Below are 11484 nucleotides of genomic sequence, written 5' to 3'. Positions count from 1 at the left end.
TTACCCCTTTTAGTCATTCTATAATATCAACAGGCTGAGAGTATGACCAACAGGTACAGCATTATTCATCACACATTTGTTTTCATTAGTTGAGTTGCCAGGCCAGAGGGCCATGTAGTCACCATCTTCACCGTTTATGTGGTTGTTGTTGATTTCATTCAGTTGTTTGAGCCTGATGGATACTATTTGGTGTGTGAGTGGCTGCTGACAGGCATTTATAACCCTTGAGCATAAATTTCCCAGTTTATTGAGTAGTTTAAGCATCTTTTCATATGCTTATTTGCCATTCTTGTTTTCCCAGTAAAATGAATCATCATATCTTTTGCCAATTTTTATTTTGAGTTGTCTTCATATTGACTCTTAGGAGTTTCTGTATATTGTGGATACTAATGTTTTGTCAGTTATATTTATGTTGCAAATGCTTCCCTCCTTTTTTGTCTTGCAGTTTCACTTTATGGTCTTTTGATGACCTGAAGTCTTAATTTAAATGTAGTTGAATTTATCAGTGCATTTCACAGAGCTCCTGGGAAGGCCCAGGGGGGTGGAGCCCCAGTTGCCCGCCTCAGTGGCTACCTCGGTAACTCATTGTTGGGTTGGCTTTCCCACTCTCCCTGATTCATTCCTCCTGACTTTCACTCCTGTTCCCAGGGATCATTTCCTAACTACCTGGACACAAGCTTTTGTCTTAGGTTCTGCTTTTGGAGAGAGTCAGGCTAAGATAGCATTATTCATATATCTGTAAAAATTCAAATGAGAGGGATGCTACTTGCTAATTTCCTCAGATCTTGCAGGGCAGCTGAAAGAGCAGGATAAAGCAAGAATAGATTATTTACATAAATATCATTTTGGAACTCACTTGCCTCTGAAATATGTCCTGCTCCTCCACCTGGTTCTCCCTTTTTGCGCTCTCCCGATCTCTTTGTTCACATTGTCTCTACTGTGCTGACCACCCATCTCCTTTGCCTTTGCTTTGTCTTCTCCGCAGCCCATCTCTTTCCACTTCCTCATATTTCTGTCTTCTTCACCCCTTTGCTCTGTTTTTCCAATTCTTATTTCCTTCCATTTCCTACTATTAGTAAGCAAAGTTGGGAGTCAGACTAGCTTGTTGGATACTTGGATCCTTTGGCCTTATGCTCCTTGCATTGTCTCACAAACCGGGGAGGAAAAGATGGTTAGACTGTGCGCTCCCCCAAACAAACTGAGGATTCCGAATGCTTTGCTGAGTATTGATGGGATTGGCCCTTAACAAACACCTCATGAATGTTGGAAAATTAGCACATGAAGGGTACACAGACATGATGGGATTTCCACTTCCCTGATAGCCACAGAAATCATAGAGCTGGGCCTGGGAACCGGTCCTGAGTTTGTGGATCCCTTAGTCCCGTCTTCTCATCCTGTTCCCTGCTCTTCAGCTGGACCATGGCCGTTTATTCATTCCCAGGAGTGGAAAACCAGAATGTGGAGAGGAACTGAGAGACTCATGGTGAAGTCTCAGCTCCTTGTTGTTTCCCCCCAAGACAATGCAAAACAAGGCCAGCTTTTCCTGGAGGTTCCTTGTTCTGCCTCTCTTTAAAACCACTCAAACACATACATTTGTTCACATTTCAAAAGCACTTTATTACCAAAATGAACAAAAGGAGAACGGTGTTTAAATTAAATAAATTACACAAATATCTCAAGAGTTCTGGCCTTCCCCAGGAACCACATCCTCAAAGGTCAGTGTCACTAAGGACATCTAAAAGTATTGAAATTCTGGATTATTTCACTACTTTGCCTTCCTTTCTTGCTTCAATCATGTTCAGAGAGTGGTCTGTGTAAATTTGTGTTCTTTCCAAAGTATTCCAACAGTGAAGTTTTCTTCATGTCTTTCTCTACCCCATGTGTTTCCCATCTTACCTCCACCATGGGCCTTGTGAGTACTGACGAGGTTGGACAATTAAATTCGCGAACTCATCCTAGAGAAAGTGCTACATACCTCATTGCTGAATATCACTACGGTCACCTTCGAAGTGCTCTCCTTGGGAAGCTATGCTCCAACGCCAGCACCGGACACCAGCAATTTTGGAACTCTTTCTGGAATGGCCATCAGAACTGTTGTCGTATTACCCTTGATGTCCTGGATGTCATCCAAATGTCTTCCTTTCAATAGTTCCTTTATCTTCCAGTAAAGAAAGAACTCACTGGGGGCCAGATCAGGTGAGTAGGGAGGGTGTTCCAATAGTTATTTGTTTACTGGCTAAAAACTCCCTCGCAGACAGTGCCCTGTGAGCTGGTGCATTGTCGTGACCAAGAGTCAGGAATTGTTGGTGAAAAGTTCAGGCTGTCTAATTCTTTCACACAGCCTTTTCAGCACTTCCAAATAGTAAACTTGGTGGTTTGTCCAGTTGGTACAAATTCATAATGAATAATTCCTCCGATATCACAAAAGGTTAGCAATAGCATTGCAACAAGTTTGTGAACTTAATTGTCAGACCTCATATAACCTTGGACATGTTGCAGGCTCCCCACTTGAGTCCCAACTCCAGGCCATTGTAAGTCAGCAATACCGTTTAGGTCTGGGGCTGCCTTGGCAGTTAATGGTGACTTCATTAAGTCCTCAAGAGATCTAGATACTTGGTTCAAAAGGGACCTTTTAACTTGGGATGTCCTGAGGCTTCATGACCTTTCCCTACCTCCTAGGCCTGAGCTAGACTATAAAGGAGGTCGAGTACGGGAGGGAGAGTTGCCATTCGCTAAGGTCTTGTACTCCTGGAATTTGGCACTTTGGGTGCTGGGCATGGTGCATCCCAGATAACATTGTCTTCCACCTTCCAACTTTTGAGTTCCATTGGCAGGCAGATGGTACAATGAATTCACAGAGAAGCCAAGCTCTTAAGGCAAGAATCTGTTGGCTCTTTGCCAGCACCTTCTCCTTTAATTCTAAGACTTGGTAGCTGAATGGCTTACTTAACACACAGACACACAATGCAGGTCAGGCTGAAGTTAGGATTTAAGACATTTTTCCAGGCTGGGTGAGCCCAACCTGTTGAGCAGGGGTCATGAAGTTGAAAGAGCTTGGGAGAAGCGGTGGCAAGAGCCCAAAAGGTTTTCTGTGCATGTCCATGGAAATTTCCCCAAGCATTTGCACATGGAACCTATTTATTTTCAAGTCACAGTGGGGTTCTTCTAGTTACCTCCTTATATACATACAGGACTTAACCCCTCTTTTCACCTTTCTTATAAGGAGGTGGCCTCAGGTCCTGAGTTCGTTAAGGAATCACTATGGAGGAAGACCCAATCCGGGTCAGCCCTTCTCCATGTTTTACAACTAGTTGGGGGATGTAGCTGGTCCTTCGGGGGCTTCCTACCTTTCTTGGCTGAAGGATTCAGGCCCCAAGCTGATAAATGAGAGTTAAATTAATTGCCAAGTAAAGAAAGACAAGGCAGATTTCCCAAGTGGGGGAGACCTTTCCCTGATAGGCTCTGAGGTCAGGGGAACTGTTAGGACCCAGGTCCCACCAGTTTGCTATAAGTTGGCATTAGCACCCTTCCCCCTCCAAGTCTCCAGTACAGAGAGGAATTCCCAAAAGCTTTTATGCAGAATAATTAGTACCTGTTGCTAGGCTGGCAGAGGATTCTGCCAGCTACCCTCCTCTCCCTTTTGGGTTTCTACATTTCAACTGGAAGGGAGCAGCCCCTGAGGGCAGGGGAAGTGATAATGTTTCAGGAGGCTGGGGCAGCTACGTTGGTGGACGGTCCCTGGGGAGGTAGCTTTGGTGGCCTCGAGGACCCTGTCTACTCCCCAGTCTTGAGTCTGATGTGCTCAATAGGATGGAGGTCTCAGCAGCCTGAAGATGAGGACGAAGGGGCACAGTCACCAAAACAGAGATTCTTGGGTTGTGGGAAGCACATGGTCCCAAAGGCGGAGAGCTGCCAGGAACAGAGTTGGCACCTGGAGGGGGCAAGCCACAGAGTCCTAAGCTAGTTCATCCCTGTGTCTTGTGACAGCGTGACATCACCTGACACCAAGCCCTGCAAGCCCACAGACTCTTTCCAAGCTTGCACTCTAGGGCAGCAGTCGTACTTTCTCTTCTGTTCTTGGCACATGCGGCAAGTCCAGCAGTCAGGGACTCCCGTCAGCTGCCACAGGCAGGGCAGGGAGGGGTATAGCGGCGTGAGCAGCAGTCTTGCTCATTGCTGCCCAGGGCCCTGAGGGTCAGCAGAAAGATGAGGAGGTGGCTCTCCCTGCTGCTGAGATGGGCTTGCTCTAGAGACGCCCCGAGGAAGGCAGGGGAACAAGAGAGGAGGAGGAAATGGAGAGAGGAGAACAGACGTCCTGGTGGAGGTGCTGTCCTCTACCCGCCACCCGCCGTGATCCCAGGCTCATCCTTCAAGAAGTCCCAGGTGCCAGGCCCTCTGGGACCTGGGAACCGCTGGGCCCTCACAGGGCGGTCAGAGTCTCTGCGTGAAACATACTCCCGAACATCTCCTGTGGAAGAAGGAAAGGGGAGTGGAAGGAACAGCATTAGACCTGTTGGGTTCAGAGTAGCTATGACCAAGAGGTGACCCTGTGGACCCTGGCTAGAAAGAGGCATTGTGAGAGTGTGTGTGTGTGTGTGTGTGTGTGTGTGTGTGTTTGAGAACAGGAGAGGGGCAGGGTAAGCCTAAGAGGTGACTGGTCCAGGGGTGACAGGAGAAAGTGCTTGGAATCTGATTTGGAGTTTCCTATTGTGTTCTGTGACCTTTCACATGTTCCCCCCCCCCCCCCTTGTAGCTTCACTTTCTTCACTAGGTAAAATGGGAGCAGAGAAGCTCTAAAGTCATTTCTGGCTCTGATAAACTATTTTGGTCCTGACAGGGATTTTTGAATGTGCTGGAGATTCCATGGGGGCCCAGAAATCAGTCTGCCAAATCTTTGTGTCTCCGGCTGTGTTTCCTAATGTCTCCTGCATGCCATTAACACTCCCAGAGGTGTGCTCAGAAGACCACGGAACTCAAGTCCACAAAGAATGGGAAATAACATCACGCAAAGTGAGATGTTATTTCTATCTAGTTTCTTTTCATTCAGGGCTTTGGGGTAGTGGTACTTTTCATGTCTGGGCCCTATGGGGATACTAACCCCTCCCATCTGCATAGCGCTCAGATCTTCAGGCCTGTCCACATGCAATAATATTTGTTCTGCTAGAATTTGCACACCCTAGAGTTCCTCTGACCCTACAAGACTATAAGTTTCCTAAGAGCAGGGGTCTTTGTTTTGTTCATGGCTGTATGCCCCCCCTGCAACTGTGGAGGCAAGCATAGACACTCCTTAGAGACCGATTGAATTAATGAAAGAACAAATGAATCCCCTGCTAATTTTGTGAGCTATGTGGGACAGATATTACCCATATTTCCCTTATTTCACAATGATAAAAACTGGGGCCCGGTGGAGTTGTGTGGCTTGCTCAGGATCACGTGCTTGGTATGTTGGAGAGTTAAGAATAGATATTCTTTCTGTAGACTTGGTCCAGTGTCTCTCCCTCCCCCCGTGATGCCTTTCAGGCAGTGAGAAGAATTAAGATCTGCTATTAAAAGAAAGATGAGAAAGACGCGTTGTTGCTGTCAAGGTGACGGACTGTTCTGGCCTGGAGGTGAGACGGCCGCATGAACATTTTGGATTTAGAGGGTCTCTTCCCTTCCCCTTCTCACATCCACCACCCTGCCTCTCAGCTTACCTGCTCTAAGTCCCAGTAGCTGGGGGTCTCCTCCTCCAAATCATACAGGGAGAGTTCAGGGTCCACTGGAGCCTGGAGGGGGGAAACCAGTACAGAATGAGCTCCCTGACTGAACAACAAAGTCTGGAGCAAATGGCAGGGTCCTAGTGAGCACCATGTTTTCTGATGCATAACTGCCTTCCTGCCTCTTCCCTCTCCTCCCTCACCTGCTTCACAAGATACAGCACCACTGTGGTCCCCCCTTGCACCAGACAGATGTGCATCAGGGTCTGCCCTCTGCAGGCATTTTAGAGGCAGGGAAAGTTTACCTAGCTTACAAGGACAAAGGCTAGCTGCCTGACCTCAAGGAATCCATTTCCCTCTGTCTTCTCATCTGCAGAAGTAGGATAATCAAACTTGCTTTGCTGGCTTTCTACCTTACCATGCTGTTAAAAAAGGGTGTGTGTGTGTGTGTGTGTGTGTGTGTGTGTTTATATATATGCATATATTCTGTAATATGTATATATATCATATATATATATAAACTATATTAACAGGACATTATTTGTGCAATAACAAATGATAAGAATTCTTCCAGAATCTCCCTCTTTTTGCTGTGTGGACAAGGTGCATGAAGCCAGAAAGTCCAATGCCTCCACAGTTTCCCTCTACATATTGAGGATGGGAGCCAAGGTCCCATGTGTTCCTGGGCTGTCTTTCAGCACTTAGAACAGATGGCTTCACCTTCATCAGTGTCTTAAAGCAAAGAGCAAATCGTTGCTCTAGGGCCAGAAAAGCCTTTCCATGACTCACCGGGCGCAGCGGAGGGTTTTAGCAAGGGCTGGGACACTAAGTCTTGGGAGGCCAAGGGCAGGGGCTTAGCTCAGAGGAAGCCCTGGAGGTGGCTGGGGAGGCCTGGGCAGGGACCTCAGTGGGGTGGGCTTTTTCTGCCTCCTCAGTTTTCTGGAATCCTGGATAGTGTTATTTGTAGCTCATTTGCACACCACTACTGAGCTAGTAAATTAAATGTCAAGAAACTGAGACAAAACTCAGGTCCAGCCTCTCATTTATCACCAGCCAGAAATCTCCAAGCTCTGCTAAATTGAAGTGAACAGGTTCACTCCCCTCCTTCCCCCAAAGTCTCTTCTAGAAACAGTGAAGGAGGCAGAGTGAGCAATGTCAGAATACCAGGCATAAGCTAATACGCTTTGGGGTTTGTGTGACCTGCACATTAATATTAATGAAGGATTTTATAATATACAAAGTGCTTTTGAGTGACCTGAAAGATATAACTATTAATTATTTCTATAACGAAAACAAAAGAAAAACCCTGTGAGGCAGGTAATGCTGGTTTAGGGTACCCATTCTACAGGTAAGGAAACAGATTCAGGATTGGTTTGGAACCCAGAACTTCTGTGTTCTTTCTAATGCCCCCGGTTCTGCTATTTCAATGCCCTGGGGTCTAGGATTCCCCAGGTGCCTGGACCTTACCCCTTGGAAGTCATGTCCTGGGGCCACTTCTCTGGCATTTGCCTGGGCAAAGAGGACTGCGTCATGTATGCTGGGAAAGACGTGGTTGCGCTCTAGACACCCATCTTCAAAGACACCTCCGTGGCTAATGTCATTGTATACCTGGGCTAGAAGGAGGAAAAGACCACCTTCAGAAATAGAACAGCCCTTGTGGATTAGTTGGGAATGAGAGAGCGGTCTGAAGGTTGTGCCCTTGCGGTGGCATCTGAGGGTTATGGATTGGCCTTGCAATATCAATTCTGGACAGCAGAGGGCAACATGAGCTTGTGGATGCTGAATTGAACCTTCAACCCAAGGCAGAAGGAAGCAGTTTGATTGAGGGAGTAGGTACTTTGTGGCGACTTGAGAAGGAAAGGCTAAAACTTCCAGGAGGAGGCTGCTGCCAGTTCTATCTCCTGAGGGTGCATCCTTCCTTTTGTTTACCCAGAACTTTCCTGATACTTCCAGTGTGTGGCCTAGCTCACTCCTACCAAATCCTAGAGCTGACTTCCTGAGGAGTGTCAGTGAGGGTGGGAGGAAGCCTCTGATTCTAACTCTGGAGTCCACGCACAGCACCTCATTGCTACTGCAGATTCTCTCCCCAAGCGGGGCTTCCACCGAGCCTGGGATGTGCTCAGGCCAGTTCTGAAGTTAGGCAGGTCCCCCCAGAAGGGCTCCGACATCCTGTGGGAAGTGGGGTGTGTATGTATGTGCCCTTTCACATCCTCTTGTGTGTCTGTGTGTCCACTTCCTTGCACACGTGCTAACGGTGTGAAAGTCCACTGCTATGTGGACGTGTCTTCGGGATTGTATGTATGTGCCCTTTGGAGGTCGTGTGCACGTAAAACTGCATATCTGCGTGTTCTTTGGGTGGTTACGGTATGTGTTTTATGCTTAGAAGATCCCCAAATTCACCTAGTCAGCATCCTCATTTTACATCGGTGGCAATTGATCCCTAGACAGATAAAGAGACTTGGCCTCTTGGCCAAGAATACATGGCAAATTAGTGGTGGGGCAAATTAGCATCCTAGCTGCCCTTTTTAACTCCATGATCTCCCATTCTGCTGTTGAGACCCCTGGCATGTTTATACAATCTGGCCACAGTCTCTTCTCACTTGTGTCTGAAGCTCTTATGAGGAGACAGTAGTTTGGGGAAGTATATGGGTTCTCTCATTTCCGTCCCCTTCACTGTTCAGCGTCCCTCCAACCTTTTCCACCCCACCTCCTTGCCAGCCTTTCAGTCTCCTAAATGGCTTCCTTCGCTTACCGTGAATGTTCACCAAGAAGACCTTCACACCGACCTTCCCATAGGTGGAGCTCAGCTAGAAGTGTTGGGGTAGGGCAGCAAAAGGAAAGGAATGTTCTGAGTGGGTCTCAAAAGTGATTCACAAAACGCACTTCAGAGGGGAAGCCAAACAAATAAGCAACCCCAAGAGCCCCGGCAGCCAAAGATAAAAATAGCAGCAAAGCACACCACTTCTCACTGGAGTGTTGGCTGACGGCTTCTCTGGGAAGTGGGGAGGAAGTGGGGCTTTGCCAAGGAGGTGGGCACTTAAAGTCACCATGGCCTCTTCTGATCGGGCCAGATTGTTTCTTTCAGTAGCTTAGATTCCCAGACTCCAACTCTTTTGTGACTCTGTGGCAGAAGTTGCAGGGGCGGCCTGAAGCCCAGAGAGCATAGGGCTTCAGCCAAGGCCCACCTCAACTCCAGGTGCAGGCCAGAAAACAGGCCGAGCCCCCACTAGGGTTGGAGCTTTCTGCACACCTGGCCGATGGTGACATCAGCCCTTATGCTCACTGTTCCCTTCAGCTCTTCTTGATTTGAGCCAGCTCTGAGGTTGGCTGACTTAGTTATCGGAGGTGGCTGCTGAAAAGTTGTCAGATAATACATTTATTCAAGGTGCCCCGAGGGCTGCCTGCTTGGCCTGAGGATGTGGGGCATGCATATTATTTCTTCTGTCCTTGGCTGGTTGGAACCACCTGGTGCTAGAATATCTGGGTGAGTGTGGAAAGGAGCAGCCGACATTAACCAGGGCCAAACTGAACTTACAAGACTCTGGGGTGGGTTCCTGGTGTTCTGGGAAGGAACTTGGGATGCTGTCTGCTAGAGAGGGTTGCTAAGGCAGGGTGGGCTAGTAGGGCCTGGACCCCTGATCTCCCTCCCCAGACATTTATTGTCTTAGGCTGTCTGGGCCTGCTCTACACAGACCGTCCAGTCCTGGTCATGTGTGGGGGAAAGGGATCCTTAGGGGCCTTTAGTCTCTTTGGCACACGTCCTCTCTCAGTTTGTCAGAATGAACACTCCAAAGAAAGGGAGCATGGGGGAGCAGGGGTGAGGGTGTGTGTGTGTGGTGACCAGCACCCCCTCTGCCCAAGGGCCTCACCTTGGCCAAGGCTTTGACGCCCATCAAGTCCACAAAGCTGACCCCACTCATGTCGAGGATGAGGGTGTGGAAGGTGACGAAGGGCGGGACGCTGGCTAGTGTGTCAGTGGGCTCACGGGGGGCCTCAGCGGAGGCTGGTGGCTCATGGTGGGCAGCTGGGGGGCTGTCAGGGCTGAAGGTGATGTAGGATACACTGGCGCCATGAGCAGATGTCTGGTTGTTGTTGGGGTCGGTTGGGGAGGGGTTCTCAAAGTCCTGCTGGAGCTCCTGCAGGGATACAGTCTGGGGGGGAGGGGGTAGAGTCAGGGATCAGCCAACTGAACCCGACTTCGCTGCGGCTGAAGCCAGGGCAAGGACCGTGTCAGCAGAGGGGAATTACTGAGCTTGGTCATGGCGACTGCAAGCCTGAGATCCCCACGGAAGAGGAATCTCTCAAAGCCCCTTCCTTACGCAGGTCCTGCAGTTGGTCTCTCACAACCCAGACAAAATTGGAGGACCCTCCAAGGGAGGCACTGACGCCACAGCCCACTCTGCTCTGGGGCAAAGCGCCTTTGGAAACAGTTGAGTTCCTTGCACTTGTCCATTCCTGCCTGCTTCCCCCCAGAACTCCCAAACCCACCTCTACCTTGATGCTCTGGGTTGGCTGGGTACGCCAGAAAATTTACTGCGCCTCCCCTTCTGGGATTGGTCATAAGTCCATAGGCCATATCCTACCTCAGCCAGAGAATGGGGGGGAGGACATGGGAGTTCAGTGGTTACCCCAGAGCTGGCAGCCCCTCACCAAGGGTAAGAATGCTCAGTAACCACCAGGTAATGGCCACAGAGACTTCTGTCTTTGCCTCGAAGGGTGTTGGGAGGTGGGGAAGCAGGGGCAAGATCAGAGAAGGCAGGAGAGAGGGCAGTGGCTGCTCCTGGCCTGGATCACCTTGGCTTTCATAAATACAGATTTCCTCTGGTGCGTGGGCATCAGTCTCCCCTTCTCCTGCTTCTTGAGGTATTTTTGCTTGGCCAGCAATACTTTCTGGGGGTCCACACCCGTCTGTAAGGAGAGAGGAAACAGCAGGCTGACCTCCACCCTCTTTGGAGGCAGCCTGCCCTTGGTTGCCAGGCCCCTTTTTTTCCATCTTCTGGCCACTCTCTGGCAAGCTCCTCTGGTCACCAGAGGACTGAGCCTTACCTTAGCAATGACCTTTTGCCTGAAGATCTCCGAATTTGCAAAGTAAAGAGGGGAGCAGTAAGTGACGATCTTAATCCCCTGGATTTCCTGGACCTGTGACAGGGAGCATGAGCTCAGGTAGCAGAAATGTTTCTATTAGCTTTTTTGTTTGTTTGTTTTTAAACCTTCTTTTATTTGGGGTGGGGACAGGGCAAAAGAGGGAGGTCATAACCTTGGGTTACCTACCCTATTGTAGGTCTTGGGGTTCACGTACATGTCAGTGTCCATGACCTGAGCCAAAGCGTAGCCATTTCGACTGGAAGAGGAAAACGAAAAACATAAGCTAATGCTCGTATCAGATAGGCCTGGAGAGATGCTGGGTGGGGGCTTGGGCAGAGGCGGGGCAGGAGAGTGTCCCTTTTCACCCCCGGACGTGCTGTATTTGCCTTTCTGCACTAGCGATGCATGCCTGGTGGCCTGTGGCTGCGCTGTAACGAGAGGAATGACAGGCCCTCGACAGCTCTCAGATGGGCTCAGTAGGGAGACGGGTGGAGGTACACAAGATGACAAGCTTAAGTGGCCTCGCAGTCATCACTTCCTGGTCCTGAGTTCTCAAGAAGAGGAGGCAGGGTTTCCCTAAGATTCAGTACCCTTCTTGCCCTGGCCTGGACCCCCTGGCCTATTCTACTTAATCTTTTATAGGAAGGACACGGCATCTGTCCTTTGGCCTCATACTCTCCTGGGGTGGGGTCTCATTTGGTCT

General features: G+C 49.2%; 1 protein-coding gene across 5 annotated transcripts in view; it reads right to left on the bottom strand.

Annotated features, from left to right (window-relative positions):
- Positions 1-1592: 1592 nt before the first annotated feature.
- The window catches only part of SLC26A9 (solute carrier family 26 member 9), a 28726-nt gene continuing 18834 nt past the window's right edge, over positions 1593-11484 (bottom strand). For 3 of the 5 annotated variants that reach the window (XM_019752525.2, XM_074322084.1, XM_074322085.1), the window contains exons 14-21: positions 10968-11037; positions 10743-10835; positions 10491-10604; positions 9566-9847; positions 8449-8503; positions 7164-7309; positions 5694-5765; positions 1593-4468 (exon numbers count right to left, since the gene is read on the bottom strand). In XM_019752525.2, coding sequence (XP_019608084.2) covers positions 4421-4468; positions 5694-5765; positions 7164-7309; positions 8449-8503; positions 9566-9847; positions 10491-10604; positions 10743-10835; positions 10968-11037 — 880 coding nt within the window. In that variant the 3' untranslated portion in view covers positions 1593-4420. Of the gene's footprint in view, positions 4469-5693; positions 5766-7163; positions 7310-8448; positions 8504-9565; positions 9848-10490; positions 10605-10742; positions 10836-10967; positions 11038-11484 lie in introns of those variants that run through there. The other 2 variants (XR_012492839.1, XR_012492840.1) reach the window with 2 other exon arrangements.

The sequence above is a fragment of the Rhinolophus sinicus genome, linkage group LG17 (genome assembly GCF_036562045.2).
Source record: "Rhinolophus sinicus isolate RSC01 linkage group LG17, ASM3656204v1, whole genome shotgun sequence".
NCBI lineage: Eukaryota > Metazoa > Chordata > Mammalia > Chiroptera > Rhinolophidae > Rhinolophus > Rhinolophus sinicus.
The sequence above is the reverse complement of the archived record's forward strand: the minus strand, read 5'-3'. Positions and strand labels throughout refer to the sequence as shown.